Raw genomic sequence first — 21,239 nt, 5'->3', positions numbered from 1 at the left:
AGACCTCTCGAGAGAACCACACAGGCACGCGCGGACCTGCTCCCCTAACTATCACCGTTTTGCCACCTTGCACGCACAAGCCGCCAGAACTCCAGCCGGATCCCAAAGCCCCGGTCAGGCTGGGGTTTCCAAAGGACCAGCTCGCCAGCTGATCCCACCCAACAGCCAAACACCACCACCACCAAGCCCATTTAATAAAACGGGTCAAAGCCCTGAATGGACAAGTCCCTAATCCAGAGGCACACAGGGCCACTCGCAGCAGAAACAAAGGACCACCAGCACTCAGGACGAGTGCCATGCAAATCAAGACAGGGCGGAGGTACCTCGTCCTCCCTCTCTGAATGCCCATCACGAGGGGGACTAGGAATACAACACCCCGGAGAGGCTGTGGAGAAGAGGGTGCTCTCCTTCCATGAGGGTGAGGATGGAAATTGGGAAAACTGCTATGGACCACAGGCTCGAGGTCCATCTGAAGAACTTAATTTAGAACGACCCCATAACCCAGCACTCCCACTCTGGAGCACATATCCAGAAAGTGCTCCCTCAAATGTTCGATGCCCCGCTCTGATCCTGCCGCAATGTTCCGAAAACCAAGGCATGGAAACACACCCGATGTCCAGCGACAAACGCTAGGATTAGGGCGATGTGGTACATACACCCAGTGGATTAAGGCTCAGCCATCCAACCAGAACCAAAGGGGACATTCTCAGCCACGGCGATGGCTTCAGACAGTCCCCTACGAAGAGAAGTCGGTCCGAAAGAGAAAGACCAAGGCCACAGAACACCCCTCGTATCGGGATTCTAACAAATGGCACTAATGACTCTCTGCACAGAAAAGAAACTCACGGACTGGACAAGAGGTTTGAGGTGGCCCGACTGGAAGGGGCGGGTGTAGGAAGGACTGGGGTTTGGGGTGCAAGAGATCTAAACACCTGCACACGGAGTGGGTCGACAAGGACATCCTGCTCTAGAGCCCAGGGAACGCCATCTGGTCACTTGGATTTGCAACAGGATGGAGGCGAATGTGAGCCAAGCGGGATGTACACACATGTACAGCTAGATCCCTTTGCCGCTAAAGAGACACGGAGCACCATCAGTCCGCTTTAATGGAAATAAACTGTCACTATAGGAAAAAGAAACCCCAAAGGTGCGGGCTCAGCGTTCACCAGAGAAGGTGCCTAGGTCCAGACTCGTGCCTCTCGAGGAAAAACACAGGCCAAGTGACTCGGCTGAATGTGTCAGGAGTTCTTCGCCATGAGACCTCGGACCAGATAGAGTTACATATGGTGTATTAACTTATTTCTGCACGAGCACTTGCCGTATTGGTTTGTTTGTGTGTGTGTTTATTCATTTATTTATTTACCTACCTCTTTCTGTGTCTGCACCAACTTGGGGCATGCAGATGCTATCTGCCCAGGAACGGAGTCCACACCCTGGCTGGACCTACCCCACGCAGGTACTGAAGACCCTCTGTCTCCCGAGGTATTGCGTCAAGTGAGGCCTCATCATTGCCTTATCTAGCAATTCCGTTCGCTAATCTATAGGAAGGCATGAATGCGTACAGTGACTCCTTTAGCCCTTGAGCTCGTTCTTTTCAATGACTTCTTCTTCTATTGAGAAGTATATTTCAGTGTCACCTGCGGTCCTGGGATGCTGTCTAACCAGGGTGGCATCTCCAAATGCACGTATTACCACAGTCGCAGCAGTGAAGTCGAGAGACACTTGAGCCAGGCCCCCACGAGGGAACACCCTCCGAGATTTCCTGAAGAGACCAACCAGCCCTGCCTAACTCGGCTCACCTGGTTTCGGTCACACTTCCCTACGCTGGCGCTGGCGCTGGCGCTGGCGCTGTACTGCAAAGGAGAGAGCCTCATCGCTCAAGGCAAAGAGGAACTATCGCTAGGGCGATTGAGGGAAAAGGAAAGCACAGGGGATTGCGCCGCTGCCAGCCTTCATGCCACCGCTGCCCCACAGTCCCGCCTCGGCACCAGGCTGACTCTCTCCACGTACCTAAAACGGTGAGAGGCGGGGCTCCGCAAATGGCCAGCTCACCATTCAACACGGAGACTCTGTGGACCTCAGCTCCAGCCTCGGGAGGAACCCAAGGCACGCAGAAACCCAGGGAACCCCTCAAGAATTCGAAGCCCGCTGCCCCCCAACCGGGCTGCCTCTCCGCCAAACAGTGTGGAAGACACACCTAGGTGTCCTCTGCCTGACGTCAGGCACCTTGGGGCGGAGAGTGCCAGGTGCCCCGAAAACCACCACAAACCTCTGGCGGCTGGCTCTGGCTTCTGCCCAACACAGCAGCCCCCACACTCCTGAGCATGCGCCTGCTGCCTCGGCGGCGCGGCACCTGGGGCCAGAGCGGACTCTGGCGCCGTCTTGTGGACATCTGCTCTAACAGCACCTCTCAGGGTTTCCTCCTCTGGCTGCCTCAGCAGCTCCGGGGCTGCATTGGCCCTGGGCGATATGTGGGTTCCATACTATTCCTTCCCTCTCTTGAACGATCAGCAAGTGCCCTGCCCAGTCGGTTCTTTCCCTCCCCCTCTCGAAGGCGTCCAGAGCCCTGAGGCCAACCTACCCTAAGCCACACCGTTCAAACACTCGGCTCCAGACCCAGGATGTCAAGGCCGCTTTCTTCCGTTTATTAGTATTATTATTATTATTAATTTTTCCTTTTACAAACACCTCTGCTCCTGTATTTCTGAACATAGGTTTCTACGTATGTAGCTATGGACTTTTGCTTAATTTCCCAAGTGTCATTCCTTCATTCGGACTCTAAGGTCTTGCTTCTTTTCTGTCTGTCGGTCTGTCTGTCTCTGTCTGTCTGTCTGTCTTTTTTCTCCTCCCTATACCGTATACATCCTTCCATTTTGACCCCGCATTCCGCATGCACGAGTTATCTTCCCAGCCATGGTTCTCAAGCCACGGCGATGGTCAAAGCCTCCAAAGGGACCAAGACAGACCTTTTACCCAGGGGGCCAAGAGGAACCTCTGTGCGACCTTTCTTTATCTCAACCTACCGGCCTGAAATCACCTGACCCTTCCTTCGATCAGGCATTCATCCCACGTGTCTATCAGGAACCCAAGAGGCTCCCAGGGACACATAGGCACCGAGAGTCAGGAGACCTCTCGAGAGAACCACACAGGCATGCGCGGACCTGCTCCCCTAACTATCACCGTTTTGCCACCTTGCACGCACAAGCCGCCAGACCTCCAGCCGGATCCCAAAGCCCCGGTCAGGCTGGGGTTTCCAAAGGACCAGCTCGCCAGCTGATCCCACCCAACAGCCAAACACCACCACCACCAAGCCCATTTAATAAAACGGGTCAAAGCCCTGAATGGACAAGTCCCTAATCCAGAGGCACACAGGGCCACTCGCCGCAGAAACAAAGGACCACCAGCACTCAGGACGAGTGCCATGCAAATCAAGACACGGCGGAGGTACCTCGTCCTCCCTCTCTGAATGCCCATCACTAGGGGGACTAGGAATACAACACCCCGGAGAGGCTGTGGAGAAGAGGGTGCTCTCCTTCCATGAGGGTGAGGATGGAAATTGGGAAAACTGCTATGGACCACAGGCTCGAGGTCCATCCGAAGAACTTAATTTAGAACGACCCCATAACCCAGCACTCCCACTCTGGAGCACATATCCAGAAAGTGCTCCCTCAAATGTTCGATGCCCCGCTCTGATCCTGCCGCAATGTTCCGAAAACCAAGGCATGGAAACACACCCGATGTCCAGCGACAAACGGTAGGATTAGGGCGATGTGGTACATACACCCAGTGGATTAAGGCTCAGCCATCCAACCAGAACCAAAGGGGACATTCTCAGCCACGGCGATGGCTTCAGACAGTCCCCTACGAAGAGAAGTCGGTCCGAAAGAGAAAGACCAAGGCCACAGAACACCCCTCGTATCGGGATTCTAACAAATGGCACTAATGACTCTCTGCACAGAAAAGAAACTCACGGACTGGACAAGAGGTTTGAGGTGGCCCGACTGGAAGGGGCGGGTGTAGGAAGGACTGGGGTTTGGGGTGCAAGAGATCTAAACACCTGCACACGGAGTGGGTCGACAAGGACATCCTGCTCTAGAGCCCAGGGAAGGCCATCTGGTCACTTGGATTTGCAACAGGATGGAGGCGAATGTGAGCCAAACGGGATGTACACACATGTACAGCTAGATCCCTTTGCCGCTAAAGAGACACGGAGCACCATCAGTCCGCTTTAATGGAAATAAACTGGCATTATAGGAAAAAGAAACCCCAAAGGTGCGGGCTCAGCGTTCACCAGAGAAGGTGCCTAGGTCCAGACTCGTGCCTCTCGAGGAAAAACACAGGCCAAGTGACTCGGCTGAATGTGTCAGGAGTTCTTCGCCATGAGACCTCGGACCAGATAGAGTTACATATGGTGTATTGAACTTATTTCTGCACGAGCACTTGCCGTATTGGTTTGTTTGTGTGTGTGTTTATTCATTTATTTATTTACCTACCTCTTTCTGTGTCTGCACCAACTTGGGGCATGCAGATGCTATCTGCCCAGGAACGGAGTCCACACCCTGGCTGGACCTACCCCACGCAGGTACTGAAGACCCTCTGTCTCCCGAGGTATTGCGTCAAGTGAGGCCTCATCATTGCCTTATCTAGCAATTCCGTTCGCTAATCTATAGGAAGGCATGAATGCGTACAGTGACTCCTTTAGCCCTTGAGCTCGTTCTTTTCAATGACTTCTTCTTCTATTGAGAAGTATATTTCGGTGTCACCTGCGGTCCTGCGATGCTGTCTGACCAGGGTGGCATCTCCAAATGCACGTATTACCACAGTCGCAGCAGTGAAGTTGAGAGACACTTGAGCCAGGCCCCCACGAGGGAACACCCTCCGAGATTTCCTGAAGAGACCAACCAGCCCTGCCTAACTCGGCTCACCTGGTTTCGGTCACACTTCCCTACGCTGGCGCTGGCGCTGGCGCTGGCGCTGGCGCTGTACTGCAAAGGAGAGAGCCTCATCGCTCAAGGCAAAGAGGAACTATCGCTAGGGCGATTGAGGGAAAAGGAAAGCACAGGGGATTGCGCCGCTGCCAGCCTTCATGCCACCGCTGCCCCACAGTCCCGCCTCGGCACCAGGCTGACTCTCTCCACGTACCTAAAACGGTGGGAGGCGGGGCTCCGCAAATGGCCAGCTCACCATTCAACACGGAGACTCTGTGGACCTCAGCTCCAGCCTCGGGAGGAACCCAAGGCACGCAGAAACCCAGGGAACCCCTCAAGAATTCGAAGCCCGCTGCCCCCCAACCGGGCTGCCTCTCCGCCAAACAGTGTGGAAGACACACCTAGGTGTCCTCTGCCTGACGTCAGGCACCTTGGGGCGGAGAGTGCCAGGTGCCCCGAAAACCACCACAAACCTCTGGCGGCTGGCTCTGGCTTCTGCCCAACACAGCAGCCCCCACACTCCTGAGCATGCGCCTGCTGCCTCGGCGGCGCGGCACCTGGGGCCAGAGCGGACTCTGGCGCCGTCTTGTGGACATCTGCTCTAACAGCACCGCTCAGGGTTTCCTCCTCTGGCTGCCTCAGCAGCTCCGGGGCTGCATTGGCCCTGGGCGATATGTGGGTTCCATACTATTCCTTCCCTCTCTTGAACGATCAGCAAGTGCCCTGCCCAGTCGGTTCTTTCCCTCCCCCTCTCGAAGGCGTCCAGAGCCCTGAGGCCAACCTACCCTAAGCCACACCGTTCAAACACTCGGCTCCAGACCCAGGATGTCAAGGCCGCTTTCTTCCGTTTATTAGTATTATTATTATTATTAATTTTTCCTTTTACAAACACCTCTGCTCCTGTATTTCTGAACATAGGTTTCTACGTATGTAGCTATGGACTTTTGCTTAATTTCCCAAGTGTCATTCCTTCATTCGGACTCTAAGGTCTTGCTTCTTTTCTGTCTGTCGGTCTGTCTGTCTCTGTCTGTCTGTCTGTCTTTTTTCTCCTCCCTATACCGTATACATCCTTCCATTTTGACCCCGCATTCCGCATGCACGAGTTATCTTCCCAGCCATGGTTCTCAAGCCACGGCGATGGTCAAAGCCTCCAAAGGGACCAAGACAGACCTTTTACCCAGGGGGCCAAGAGGAACCTCTGTGCGACCTTTCTTTATCTCAACCTACCGGCCTGAAATCACCTGACCCTTCCTTCGATCAGGCATTCATCCCACGTGTCTATCAGGAACCCAAGAGGCTCCCAGGGACACATAGGCACCGAGAGTCAGGAGACCTCTCGAGAGAACCACACAGGCATGCGCGGACCTGCTCCCCTAACTATCACCGTTTTGCCACCTTGCACGCACAAGCCGCCAGACCTCCAGCCGGATCCCAAAGCCCCGGTCAGGCTGGGGTTTCCAAAGGACCAGCTCGCCAGCTGATCCCACCCAACAGCCAAACACCACCACCACCAAGCCCATTTAATAAAACGGGTCAAAGCCCTGAATGGACAAGTCCCTAATCCAGAGGCACACAGGGCCACTCGCCGCAGAAACAAAGGACCACCAGCACTCAGGACGAGTGCCATGCAAATCAAGACACGGCGGAGGTACCTCGTCCTCCCTCTCTGAATGCCCATCACGAGGGGGACTAGGAATACAACACCCCGGAGAGGCTGTGGAGAAGAGGGTGCTCTCCTTCCATGAGGGTGAGGATGGAAATTGGGAAAACTGCTATGGACCACAGGCTCGAGGTCCATCCGAAGAACTTAATTTAGAACGACCCCATAACCCAGCACTCCCACTCTGGAGCACATATCCAGAAAGTGCTCCCTCAAATGTTCGATGCCCCGCTCTGATCCTGCCGCAATGTTCCGAAAACCAAGGCATGGAAACACACCCGATGTCCAGCGACAAACGGTAGGATTAGGGCGATGTGGTACATACACCCAGTGGATTAAGGCTCAGCCATCCAACCAGAACCAAAGGGGACATTCTCAGCCACAGGGATGGCTTCAGACAGTCCCCTACGAAGAGAAGTCGGTCCGAAAGAGAAAGACCAAGGCCACAGAACACCCCTCGTATCGGGATTCTAACAAATGGCACTAATGACTCTCTGCACAGAAAAGAAACTCACGGACTGGACAAGAGGTTTGAGGTGGCCCGACTGGAAGGGGCGGGTGTAGGAAGGACTGGGGTTTGGGGTGCAAGAGATCTAAACACCTGCACACGGAGTGGGTCGACAAGGACATCCTGCTCTAGAGCCCAGGGAAGGCCATCTGGTCACTTGGATTTGCAACAGGATGGAGGCGAATGTGAGCCAAACGGGATGTACACACATGTACAGCTAGATCCCTTTGCCGCTAAAGAGACACGGAGCACCATCAGTCCGCTTTAATGGAAATAAACTGGCATTATAGGAAAAAGAAACCCCAAAGGTGCGGGCTCAGCGTTCACCAGAGAAGGTGCCTAGGTCCAGACTCGTGCCTCTCGAGGAAAAACACAGGCCAAGTGACTCGGCTGAATGTGTCAGGAGTTCTTCGCCATGAGACCTCGGACCAGATAGAGTTACATATGGTGTATTGAACTTATTTCTGCACGAGCACTTGCCGTATTGGTTTGTTTGTGTGTGTGTTTATTCATTTATTTATTTACCTACCTCTTTCTGTGTCTGCACCAACTTGGGGCATGCAGATGCTATCTGCCCAGGAACGGAGTCCACACCCTGGCTGGACCTACCCCACGCAGGTACTGAAGACCCTCTGTCTCCCGAGGTATTGCGTCAAGTGAGGCCTCATCATTGCCTTATCTAGCAATTCCGTTCGCTAATCTATAGGAAGGCATGAATGCGTACAGTGACTCCTTTAGCCCTTGAGCTCGTTCTTTTCAATGACTTCTTCTTCTATTGAGAAGTATATTTCGGTGTCACCTGCGGTCCTGCGATGCTGTCTGACCAGGGTGGCATCTCCAAATGCACGTATTACCACAGTCGCAGCAGTGAAGTTGAGAGACACTTGAGCCAGGCCCCCACGAGGGAACACCCTCCGAGATTTCCTGAAGAGACCAACCAGCCCTGCCTAACTCGGCTCACCTGGTTTCGGTCACACTTCCCTACGCTGGCGCTGGCGCTGGCGCTGTACTGCAAAGGAGAGAGCCTCATCGCTCAAGGCAAAGAGGAACTATCGCTAGGGCGATTGAGGGAAAAGGAAAGCACAGGGGATTGCGCCGCTGCCAGCCTTCATGCCACCGCTGCCCCACAGTCCCGCCTCGGCACCAGGCTGACTCTCTCCACGTACCTAAAACGGTGGGAGGCGGGGCTCCGCAAATGGCCAGCTCACCATTCAACACGGAGACTCTGTGGACCTCAGCTCCAGCCTCGGGAGGAACCCAAGGCACGCAGAAACCCAGGGAACCCCTCAAGAATTCGAAGCCCGCTGCCCCCCAACCGGGCTGCCTCTCCGCCAAACAGTGTGGAAGACACACCTAGGTGTCCTCTGCCTGACGTCAGGCACCTTGGGGCGGAGAGTGCCAGGTGCCCCGAAAACCACCACAAACCTCTGGCGGCTGGCTCTGGCTTCTGCCCAACACAGCAGCCCCCACACTCCTGAGCATGCGCCTGCTGCCTCGGCGGCGCGGCACCTGGGGCCAGAGCGGACTCTGGCGCCGTCTTGTGGACATCTGCTCTAACAGCACCGCTCAGGGTTTCCTCCTCTGGCTGCCTCAGCAGCTCCGGGGCTGCATTGGCCCTGGGCGATATGTGGGTTCCATACTATTCCTTCCCTCTCTTGAACGATCAGCAAGTGCCCTGCCCAGTCGGTTCTTTCCCTCCCCCTCTCGAAGGCGTCCAGAGCCCTGAGGCCAACCTACCCTAAGCCACACCGTTCAAACACTCGGCTCCAGACCCAGGATGTCAAGGCCGCTTTCTTCCGTTTATTAGTATTATTATTATTATTAATTTTTCCTTTTACAAACACCTCTGCTCCTGTATTTCTGAACATAGGTTTCTACGTATGTAGCTATGGACTTTTGCTTAATTTCCCAAGTGTCATTCCTTCATTCGGACTCTAAGGTCTTGCTTCTTTTCTGTCTGTCGGTCTGTCTGTCTCTGTCTGTCTGTCTGTCTTTTTTCTCCTCCCTATACCGTATACATCCTTCCATTTTGACCCCGCATTCCGCATGCACGAGTTATCTTCCCAGCCATGGTTCTCAAGCCACGGCGATGGTCAAAGCCTCCAAAGGGACCAAGACAGACCTTTTACCCAGGGGGCCAAGAGGAACCTCTGTGCGACCTTTCTTTATCTCAACCTACCGGCCTGAAATCACCTGACCCTTCCTTCGATCAGGCATTCATCCCACGTGTCTATCAGGAACCCAAGAGGCTCCCAGGGACACATAGGCACCGAGAGTCAGGAGACCTCTCGAGAGAACCACACAGGCATGCGCGGACCTGCTCCCCTAACTATCACCGTTTTGCCACCTTGCACGCACAAGCCGCCAGACCTCCAGCCGGATCCCAAAGCCCCGGTCAGGCTGGGGTTTCCAAAGGACCAGCTCGCCAGCTGATCCCACCCAACAGCCAAACACCACCACCACCAAGCCCATTTAATAAAACGGGTCAAAGCCCTGAATGGACAAGTCCCTAATCCAGAGGCACACAGGGCCACTCGCCGCAGAAACAAAGGACCACCAGCACTCAGGACGAGTGCCATGCAAATCAAGACACGGCGGAGGTACCTCGTCCTCCCTCTCTGAATGCCCATCACTAGGGGGACTAGGAATACAACACCCCGGAGAGGCTGTGGAGAAGAGGGTGCTCTCCTTCCATGAGGGTGAGGATGGAAATTGGGAAAACTGCTATGGACCACAGGCTCGAGGTCCATCCGAAGAACTTAATTTAGAACGACCCCATAACCCAGCACTCCCACTCTGGAGCACATATCCAGAAAGTGCTCCCTCAAATGTTCGATGCCCCGCTCTGATCCTGCCGCAATGTTCCGAAAACCAAGGCATGGAAACACACCCGATGTCCAGCGACAAACGGTAGGATTAGGGCGATGTGGTACATACACCCAGTGGATTAAGGCTCAGCCATCCAACCAGAACCAAAGGGGACATTCTCAGCCACAGGGATGGCTTCAGACAGTCCCCTACGAAGAGAAGTCGGTCCGAAAGAGAAAGACCAAGGCCACAGAACACCCCTCGTATCGGGATTCTAACAAATGGCACTAATGACTCTCTGCACAGAAAAGAAACTCACGGACTGGACAAGAGGTTTGAGGTGGCCCGACTGGAAGGGGCGGGTGTAGGAAGGACTGGGGTTTGGGGTGCAAGAGATCTAAACACCTGCACACGGAGTGGGTCGACAAGGACATCCTGCTCTAGAGCCCAGGGAAGGCCATCTGGTCACTTGGATTTGCAACAGGATGGAGGCGAATGTGAGCCAAACGGGATGTACACACATGTACAGCTAGATCCCTTTGCCGCTAAAGAGACACGGAGCACCATCAGTCCGCTTTAATGGAAATAAACTGGCATTATAGGAAAAAGAAACCCCAAAGGTGCGGGCTCAGCGTTCACCAGAGAAGGTGCCTAGGTCCAGACTCGTGCCTCTCGAGGAAAAACACAGGCCAAGTGACTCGGCTGAATGTGTCAGGAGTTCTTCGCCATGAGACCTCGGACCAGATAGAGTTACATATGGTGTATTGAACTTATTTCTGCACGAGCACTTGCCGTATTGGTTTGTTTGTGTGTGTGTTTATTCATTTATTTATTTACCTACCTCTTTCTGTGTCTGCACCAACTTGGGGCATGCAGATGCTATCTGCCCAGGAACGGAGTCCACACCCTGGCTGGACCTACCCCACGCAGGTACTGAAGACCCTCTGTCTCCCGAGGTATTGCGTCAAGTGAGGCCTCATCATTGCCTTATCTAGCAATTCCGTTCGCTAATCTATAGGAAGGCATGAATGCGTACAGTGACTCCTTTAGCCCTTGAGCTCGTTCTTTTCAATGACTTCTTCTTCTATTGAGAAGTATATTTCGGTGTCACCTGCGGTCCTGCGATGCTGTCTGACCAGGGTGGCATCTCCAAATGCACGTATTACCACAGTCGCAGCAGTGAAGTTGAGAGACACTTGAGCCAGGCCCCCACGAGGGAACACCCTCCGAGATTTCCTGAAGAGACCAACCAGCCCTGCCTAACTCGGCTCACCTGGTTTCGGTCACACTTCCCTACGCTGGCGCTGGCGCTGGCGCTGGCGCTGGCGCTGTACTGCAAAGGAGAGAGCCTCATCGCTCAAGGCAAAGAGGAACTATCGCTAGGGCGATTGAGGGAAAAGGAAAGCACAGGGGATTGCGCCGCTGCCAGCCTTCATGCCACCGCTGCCCCACAGTCCCGCCTCGGCACCAGGCTGACTCTCTCCACGTACCTAAAACGGTGGGAGGCGGGGCTCCGCAAATGGCCAGCTCACCATTCAACACGGAGACTCTGTGGACCTCAGCTCCAGCCTCGGGAGGAACCCAAGGCACGCAGAAACCCAGGGAACCCCTCAAGAATTCGAAGCCCGCTGCCCCCCAACCGGGCTGCCTCTCCGCCAAACAGTGTGGAAGACACACCTAGGTGTCCTCTGCCTGACGTCAGGCACCTTGGGGCGGAGAGTGCCAGGTGCCCCGAAAACCACCACAAACCTCTGGCGGCTGGCTCTGGCTTCTGCCCAACACAGCAGCCCCCACACTCCTGAGCATGCGCCTGCTGCCTCGGCGGCGCGGCACCTGGGGCCAGAGCGGACTCTGGCGCCGTCTTGTGGACATCTGCTCTAACAGCACCGCTCAGGGTTTCCTCCTCTGGCTGCCTCAGCAGCTCCGGGGCTGCATTGGCCCTGGGCGATATGTGGGTTCCATACTATTCCTTCCCTCTCTTGAACGATCAGCAAGTGCCCTGCCCAGTCGGTTCTTTCCCTCCCCCTCTCGAAGGCGTCCAGAGCCCTGAGGCCAACCTACCCTAAGCCACACCGTTCAAACACTCGGCTCCAGACCCAGGATGTCAAGGCCGCTTTCTTCCGTTTATTAGTATTATTATTATTATTAATTTTTCCTTTTACAAACACCTCTGCTCCTGTATTTCTGAACATAGGTTTCTACGTATGTAGCTATGGACTTTTGCTTAATTTCCCAAGTGTCATTCCTTCATTCGGACTCTAAGGTCTTGCTTCTTTTCTGTCTGTCGGTCTGTCTGTCTCTGTCTGTCTGTCTGTCTTTTTTCTCCTCCCTATACCGTATACATCCTTCCATTTTGACCCCGCATTCCGCATGCACGAGTTATCTTCCCAGCCATGGTTCTCAAGCCACGGCGATGGTCAAAGCCTCCAAAGGGACCAAGACAGACCTTTTACCCAGGGGGCCAAGAGGAACCTCTGTGCGACCTTTCTTTATCTCAACCTACCGGCCTGAAATCACCTGACCCTTCCTTCGATCAGGCATTCATCCCACGTGTCTATCAGGAACCCAAGAGGCTCCCAGGGACACATAGGCACCGAGAGTCAGGAGACCTCTCGAGAGAACCACACAGGCATGCGCGGACCTGCTCCCCTAACTATCACCGTTTTGCCACCTTGCACGCACAAGCCGCCAGACCTCCAGCCGGATCCCAAAGCCCCGGTCAGGCTGGGGTTTCCAAAGGACCAGCTCGCCAGCTGATCCCACCCAACAGCCAAACACCACCACCACCAAGCCCATTTAATAAAACGGGTCAAAGCCCTGAATGGACAAGTCCCTAATCCAGAGGCACACAGGGCCACTCGCCGCAGAAACAAAGGACCACCAGCACTCAGGACGAGTGCCATGCAAATCAAGACACGGCGGAGGTACCTCGTCCTCCCTCTCTGAATGCCCATCACGAGGGGGACTAGGAATACAACACCCCGGAGAGGCTGTGGAGAAGAGGGTGCTCTCCTTCCATGAGGGTGAGGATGGAAATTGGGAAAACTGCTATGGACCACAGGCTCGAGGTCCATCCGAAGAACTTAATTTAGAACGACCCCATAACCCAGCACTCCCACTCTGGAGCACATATCCAGAAAGTGCTCCCTCAAATGTTCGATGCCCCGCTCTGATCCTGCCGCAATGTTCCGAAAACCAAGGCATGGAAACACACCCGATGTCCAGCGACAAACGGTAGGATTAGGGCGATGTGGTACATACACCCAGTGGATTAAGGCTCAGCCATCCAACCAGAACCAAAGGGGACATTCTCAGCCACAGGGATGGCTTCAGACAGTCCCCTACGAAGAGAAGTCGGTCCGAAAGAGAAAGACCAAGGCCACAGAACACCCCTCGTATCGGGATTCTAACAAATGGCACTAATGACTCTCTGCACAGAAAAGAAACTCACGGACTGGACAAGAGGTTTGAGGTGGCCCGACTGGAAGGGGCGGGTGTAGGAAGGACTGGGGTTTGGGGTGCAAGAGATCTAAACACCTGCACACGGAGTGGGTCGACAAGGACATCCTGCTCTAGAGCCCAGGGAAGGCCATCTGGTCACTTGGATTTGCAACAGGATGGAGGCGAATGTGAGCCAAACGGGATGTACACACATGTACAGCTAGATCCCTTTGCCGCTAAAGAGACACGGAGCACCATCAGTCCGCTTTAATGGAAATAAACTGGCATTATAGGAAAAAGAAACCCCAAAGGTGCGGGCTCAGCGTTCACCAGAGAAGGTGCCTAGGTCCAGACTCGTGCCTCTCGAGGAAAAACACAGGCCAAGTGACTCGGCTGAATGTGTCAGGAGTTCTTCGCCATGAGACCTCGGACCAGATAGAGTTACATATGGTGTATTGAACTTATTTCTGCACGAGCACTTGCCGTATTGGTTTGTTTGTGTGTGTGTTTATTCATTTATTTATTTACCTACCTCTTTCTGTGTCTGCACCAACTTGGGGCATGCAGATGCTATCTGCCCAGGAACGGAGTCCACACCCTGGCTGGACCTACCCCACGCAGGTACTGAAGACCCTCTGTCTCCCGAGGTATTGCGTCAAGTGAGGCCTCATCATTGCCTTATCTAGCAATTCCGTTCGCTAATCTATAGGAAGGCATGAATGCGTACAGTGACTCCTTTAGCCCTTGAGCTCGTTCTTTTCAATGACTTCTTCTTCTATTGAGAAGTATATTTCGGTGTCACCTGCGGTCCTGCGATGCTGTCTGACCAGGGTGGCATCTCCAAATGCACGTATTACCACAGTCGCAGCAGTGAAGTTGAGAGACACTTGAGCCAGGCCCCCACGAGGGAACACCCTCCGAGATTTCCTGAAGAGACCAACCAGCCCTGCCTAACTCGGCTCACCTGGTTTCGGTCACACTTCCCTACGCTGGCGCTGGCGCTGGCGCTGGCGCTGGCGCTGTACTGCAAAGGAGAGAGCCTCATCGCTCAAGGCAAAGAGGAACTATCGCTAGGGCGATTGAGGGAAAAGGAAAGCACAGGGGATTGCGCCGCTGCCAGCCTTCATGCCACCGCTGCCCCACAGTCCCGCCTCGGCACCAGGCTGACTCTCTCCACGTACCTAAAACGGTGGGAGGCGGGGCTCCGCAAATGGCCAGCTCACCATTCAACACGGAGACTCTGTGGACCTCAGCTCCAGCCTCGGGAGGAACCCAAGGCACGCAGAAACCCAGGGAACCCCTCAAGAATTCGAAGCCCGCTGCCCCCCAACCGGGCTGCCTCTCCGCCAAACAGTGTGGAAGACACACCTAGGTGTCCTCTGCCTGACGTCAGGCACCTTGGGGCGGAGAGTGCCAGGTGCCCCGAAAACCACCACAAACCTCTGGCGGCTGGCTCTGGCTTCTGCCCAACACAGCAGCCCCCACACTCCTGAGCATGCGCCTGCTGCCTCGGCGGCGCGGCACCTGGGGCCAGAGCGGACTCTGGCGCCGTCTTGTGGACATCTGCTCTAACAGCACCGCTCAGGGTTTCCTCCTCTGGCTGCCTCAGCAGCTCCGGGGCTGCATTGGCCCTGGGCGATATGTGGGTTCCATACTATTCCTTCCCTCTCTTGAACGATCAGCAAGTGCCCTGCCCAGTCGGTTCTTTCCCTCCCCCTCTCGAAGGCGTCCAGAGCCCTGAGGCCAACCTACCCTAAGCCACACCGTTCAAACACTCGGCTCCAGACCCAGGATGTCAAGGCCGCTTTCTTCCGTTTATTAGTATTATTATTATTATTAATTTTTCCTTTTACAAACACCTCTGCTCCTGTATTTCTGAACATAGGTTTCTACGTATGTAGCTATGGACTTTTGCTTAATTTCCCAAGTGTCATTCCTTCATTCGGACTCTAAGGTCTTGCTTCTTTTCTGTCTGTCGGTCTGTCTGTCTCTGTCTGTCTGTCTGTCTTTTTTCTCCTCCCTATACCGTATACATCCTTCCATTTTGACCCCGCATTCCGCATGCACGAGTTATCTTCCCAGCCATGGTTCTCAAGCCACGGCGATGGTCAAAGCCTCCAAAGGGACCAAGACAGACCTTTTACCCAGGGGGCCAAGAGGAACCTCTGTGCGACCTTTCTTTATCTCAACCTACCGGCCTGAAATCACCTGACCCTTCCTTCGATCAGGCATTCATCCCACGTGTCTATCAGGAACCCAAGAGGCTCCCAGGGACACATAGGCACCGAGAGTCAGGAGACCTCTCGAGAGAACCACACAGGCATGCGCGGACCTGCTCCCCTAACTATCACCGTTTTGCCACCTTGCACGCACAAGCCGCCAGACCTCCAGCCGGATCCCAAAGCCCCGGTCAGGCTGGGGTTTCCAAAGGACCAGCTCGCCAGCTGATCCCACCCAACAGCCAAACACCACCACCACCAAGCCCATTTAATAAAACGGGTCAAAGCCCTGAATGGACAAGTCCCTAATCCAGAGGCACACAGGGCCACTCGCCGCAGAAACAAAGGACCACCAGCACTCAGGACGAGTGCCATGCAAATCAAGACACGGCGGAGGTACCTCGTCCTCCCTCTCTGAATGCCCATCACTAGGGGGACTAGGAATACAACACCCCGGAGAGGCTGTGGAGAAGAGGGTGCTCTCCTTCCATGAGGGTGAGGATGGAAATTGGGAAAACTGCTATGGACCACAGGCTCGAGGTCCATCCGAAGAACTTAATTTAGAACGACCCCATAACCCAGCACTCCCACTCTGGAGCACATATCCAGAAAGTGCTCCCTCAAATGTTCGATGCCCCGCTCTGATCCTGCCGCAATGTTCCGAAAACCAAGGCATGGAAACACACCCGATGTCCAGCGACAAACGGTAGGATTAGGGCGATGTGGTACATACACCCAGTGGATTAAGGCTCAGCCATCCAACCAGAACCAAAGGGGACATTCTCAGCCACAGGGATGGCTTCAGACAGTCCCCTACGAAGAGAAGTCGGTCCGAAAGAGAAAGACCAAGGCCACAGAACACCCCTCGTATCGGGATTCTAACAAATGGCACTAATGACTCTCTGCACAGAAAAGAAACTCACGGACTGGACAAGAGGTTTGAGGTGGCCCGACTGGAAGGGGCGGGTGTAGGAAGGACTGGGGTTTGGGGTGCAAGAGATCTAAACACCTGCACACGGAGTGGGTCGACAAGGACATCCTGCTCTAGAGCCCAGGGAAGGCCATCTGGTCACTTGGATTTGCAACAGGATGGAGGCGAATGTGAGCCAAACGGGATGTACACACATGTACAGCTAGATCCCTTTGCCGCTAAAGAGACACGGAGCACCATCAGTCCGCTTTAATGGAAATAAACTGGCATTATAGGAAAAAGAAACCCCAAAGGTGCGGGCTCAGCGTTCACCAGAGAAGGTGCCTAGGTCCAGACTCGTGCCTCTCGAGGAAAAACACAGGCCAAGTGACTCGGCTGAATGTGTCAGGAGTTCTTCGCCATGAGACCTCGGACCAGATAGAGTTACATATGGTGTATTGAACTTATTTCTGCACGAGCACTTGCCGTATTGGTTTGTTTGTGTGTGTGTTTATTCATTTATTTATTTACCTACCTCTTTCTGTGTCTGCACCAACTTGGGGCATGCAGATGCTATCTGCCCAGGAACGGAGTCCACACCCTGGCTGGACCTACCCCACGCAGGTACTGAAGACCCTCTGTCTCCCGAGGTATTGCGTCAAGTGAGGCCTCATCATTGCCTTATCTAGCAATTCCGTTCGCTAATCTATAGGAAGGCATGAATGCGTACAGTGACTCCTTTAGCCCTTGAGCTCGTTCTTTTCAATGACTTCTTCTTCTATTGAGAAGTATATTTCGGTGTCACCTGCGGTCCTGCGATGCTGTCTGACCAGGGTGGCATCTCCAAATGCACGTATTACCACAGTCGCAGCAGTGAAGTTGAGAGACACTTGAGCCAGGCCCCCACGAGGGAACACCCTCCGAGATTTCCTGAAGAGACCAACCAGCCCTGCCTAACTCGGCTCACCTGGTTTCGGTCACACTTCCCTACGCTGGCGCTGGCGCTGGCGCTGGCGCTGGCGCTGTACTGCAAAGGAGAGAGCCTCATCGCTCAAGGCAAAGAGGAACTATCGCTAGGGCGATTGAGGGAAAAGGAAAGCACAGGGGATTGCGCCGCTGCCAGCCTTCATGCCACCGCTGCCCCACAGTCCCGCCTCGGCACCAGGCTGACTCTCTCCACGTACCTAAAACGGTGGGAGGCGGGGCTCCGCAAATGGCCAGCTCACCATTCAACACGGAGACTCTGTGGACCTCAGCTCCAGCCTCGGGAGGAACCCAAGGCACGCAGAAACCCAGGGAACCCCTCAAGAATTCGAAGCCCGCTGCCCCCCAACCGGGCTGCCTCTCCGCCAAACAGTGTGGAAGACACACCTAGGTGTCCTCTGCCTGACGTCAGGCACCTTGGGGCGGAGAGTGCCAGGTGCCCCGAAAACCACCACAAACCTCTGGCGGCTGGCTCTGGCTTCTGCCCAACACAGCAGCCCCCACACTCCTGAGCATGCGCCTGCTGCCTCGGCGGCGCGGCACCTGGGGCCAGAGCGGACTCTGGCGCCGTCTTGTGGACATCTGCTCTAACAGCACCGCTCAGGGTTTCCTCCTCTGGCTGCCTCAGCAGCTCCGGGGCTGCATTGGCCCTGGGCGATATGTGGGTTCCATACTATTCCTTCCCTCTCTTGAACGATCAGCAAGTGCCCTGCCCAGTCGGTTCTTTCCCTCCCCCTCTCGAAGGCGTCCAGAGCCCTGAGGCCAACCTACCCTAAGCCACACCGTTCAAACACTCGGCTCCAGACCCAGGATGTCAAGGCCGCTTTCTTCCGTTTATTAGTATTATTATTATTATTAATTTTTCCTTTTACAAACACCTCTGCTCCTGTATTTCTGAACATAGGTTTCTACGTATGTAGCTATGGACTTTTGCTTAATTTCCCAAGTGTCATTCCTTCATTCGGACTCTAAGGTCTTGCTTCTTTTCTGTCTGTCGGTCTGTCTGTCTCTGTCTGTCTGTCTGTCTTTTTTCTCCTCCCTATACCGTATACATCCTTCCATTTTGACCCCGCATTCCGCATGCACGAGTTATCTTCCCAGCCATGGTTCTCAAGCCACGGCGATGGTCAAAGCCTCCAAAGGGACCAAGACAGACCTTTTACCCAGGGGGCCAAGAGGAACCTCTGTGCGACCTTTCTTTATCTCAACCTACCGGCCTGAAATCACCTGACCCTTCCTTCGATCAGGCATTCATCCCACGTGTCTATCAGGAACCCAAGAGGCTCCCAGGGACACATAGGCACCGAGAGTCAGGAGACCTCTCGAGAGAACCACACAGGCATGCGCGGACCTGCTCCCCTAACTATCACCGTTTTGCCACCTTGCACGCACAAGCCGCCAGACCTCCAGCCGGATCCCAAAGCCCCGGTCAGGCTGGGGTTTCCAAAGGACCAGCTCGCCAGCTGATCCCACCCAACAGCCAAACACCACCACCACCAAGCCCATTTAATAAAACGGGTCAAAGCCCTGAATGGACAAGTCCCTAATCCAGAGGCACACAGGGCCACTCGCCGCAGAAACAAAGGACCACCAGCACTCAGGACGAGTGCCATGCAAATCAAGACACGGCGGAGGTACCTCGTCCTCCCTCTCTGAATGCCCATCACTAGGGGGACTAGGAATACAACACCCCGGAGAGGCTGTGGAGAAGAGGGTGCTCTCCTTCCATGAGGGTGAGGATGGAAATTGGGAAAACTGCTATGGACCACAGGCTCGAGGTCCATCCGAAGAACTTAATTTAGAACGACCCCATAACCCAGCACTCCCACTCTGGAGCACATATCCAGAAAGTGCTCCCTCAAATGTTCGATGCCCCGCTCTGATCCTGCCGCAATGTTCCGAAAACCAAGGCATGGAAACACACCCGATGTCCAGCGACAAACGGTAGGATTAGGGCGATGTGGTACATACACCCAGTGGATTAAGGCTCAGCCATCCAACCAGAACCAAAGGGGACATTCTCAGCCACAGGGATGGCTTCAGACAGTCCCCTACGAAGAGAAGTCGGTCCGAAAGAGAAAGACCAAGGCCACAGAACACCCCTCGTATCGGGATTCTAACAAATGGCACTAATGACTCTCTGCACAGAAAAGAAACTCACGGACTGGACAAGAGGTTTGAGGTGGCCCGACTGGAAGGGGCGGGTGTAGGAAGGACTGGGGTTTGGGGTGCAAGAGATCTAAACACCTGCACACGGAGTGGGTCGACAAGGACATCCTGCTCTAGAGCCCAGGGAAGGCCATCTGGTCACTTGGATTTGCAACAGGATGGAGGCGAATGTGAGCCAAACGGGATGTACACACATGTACAGCTAGATCCCTTTGCCGCTAAAGAGACACGGAGCACCATCAGTCCGCTTTAATGGAAATAAACTGGCATTATAGGAAAAAGAAACCCCAAAGGTGCGGGCTCAGCGTTCACCAGAGAAGGTGCCTAGGTCCAGACTCGTGCCTCTCGAGGAAAAACACAGGCCAAGTGACTCGGCTGAATGTGTCAGGAGTTCTTCGCCATGAGACCTCGGACCAGATAGAGTTACATATGGTGTATTGAACTTATTTCTGCACGAGCACTTGCCGTATTGGTTTGTTTGTGTGTGTGTTTATTCATTTATTTATTTACCTACCTCTTTCTGTGTCTGCACCAACTTGGGGCATGCAGATGCTATCTGCCCAGGAACGGAGTCCACACCCTGGCTGGACCTACCCCACGCAGGTACTGAAGACCCTCTGTCTCCCGAGGTATTGCGTCAAGTGAGGCCTCATCATTGCCTTATCTAGCAATTCCGTTCGCTAATCTATAGGAAGGCATGAATGCGTACAGTGACTCCTTTAGCCCTTGAGCTCGTTCTTTTCAATGACTTCTTCTTCTATTGAGAAGTATATTTCGGTGTCACCTGCGGTCCTGCGATGCTGTCTGACCAGGGTGGCATCTCCAAATGCACGTATTACCACAGTCGCAGCAGTGAAGTTGAGAGACACTTGAGCCAGGCCCCCACGAGGGAACACCCTCCGAGATTTCCTGAAGAGACCAACCAGCCCTGCCTAACTCGGCTCACCTGGTTTCGGTCACACTTCCCTACGCTGGCGCTGGCGCTGGCGCTGGCGCTGGCGCTGTACTGCAAAGGAGAGAGCCTCATCGCTCAAGGCAAAGAGGAACTATCGCTAGGGCGATTGAGGGAAAAGGAAAGCACAGGGGATTGCGCCGCTGCCAGCCTTCATGCCACCGCTGCCCCACAGTCCCGCCTCGGCACCAGGCTGACTCTCTCCACGTACCTAAAACGGTGGGAGGCGGGGCTCCGCAAATGGCCAGCTCACCATTCAACACGGAGACTCTGTGGACCTCAGCTCCAGCCTCGGGAGGAACCCAAGGCACGCAGAAACCCAGGGAACCCCTCAAGAATTCGAAGCCCGCTGCCCCCCAACCGGGCTGCCTCTCCGCCAAACAGTGTGGAAGACACACCTAGGTGTCCTCTGCCTGACGTCAGGCACCTTGGGGCGGAGAGTGCCAGGTGCCCCGAAAACCACCACAAACCTCTGGCGGCTGGCTCTGGCTTCTGCCCAACACAGCAGCCCCCACACTCCTGAGCATGCGCCTGCTGCCTCGGCGGCGCGGCACCTGGGGCCAGAGCGGACTCTGGCGCCGTCTTGTGGACATCTGCTCTAACAGCACCGCTCAGGGTTTCCTCCTCTGGCTGCCTCAGCAGCTCCGGGGCTGCATTGGC

The 21,239-nt window shown here is 54.6% G+C and overlaps 1 protein-coding gene across 14 annotated transcripts in view; it reads right to left on the bottom strand.

Moving 5' to 3' along the window:
* The window catches only part of NLRP1 (NLR family pyrin domain containing 1), a 632,803-nt gene that overhangs the window by 51,607 nt on the left and 559,957 nt on the right, over window positions 1-21,239 (bottom strand). For 2 of the 14 annotated variants that reach the window (XM_084985799.1, XM_084985811.1), the window contains exon 1: window positions 2,011-2,355. The exons of 10 other annotated variants lie outside the window; for them this stretch is intronic. Coding sequence is in view for 1 of the 4 variants with exons in the window: in XM_084985794.1 (XP_084841920.1) it covers window positions 1,368-1,398 (31 nt within the window). In the remaining 3 variants the exon portion in view is untranslated. Of the gene's footprint in view, window positions 1-1,367; window positions 1,539-1,637; window positions 1,763-2,010; window positions 2,356-21,239 lie in introns of those variants that run through there. 2 more of the 14 variants (XM_084985794.1, XM_084985819.1) reach the window with 2 other exon arrangements.

This window comes from Sus scrofa, chromosome 12, assembly GCF_054392235.1.
Source record: "Sus scrofa isolate SSC_HxYL_T2T_F1_AM1 chromosome 12, Sscrofa_HxYL_maternal_Yorkshire_Landrace_v2.0, whole genome shotgun sequence".
Lineage (NCBI taxonomy): Eukaryota > Metazoa > Chordata > Mammalia > Artiodactyla > Suidae > Sus > Sus scrofa.
Note: the sequence above shows the minus strand (reverse complement) of the source record. Positions and strands in the feature narration are given on the sequence as shown.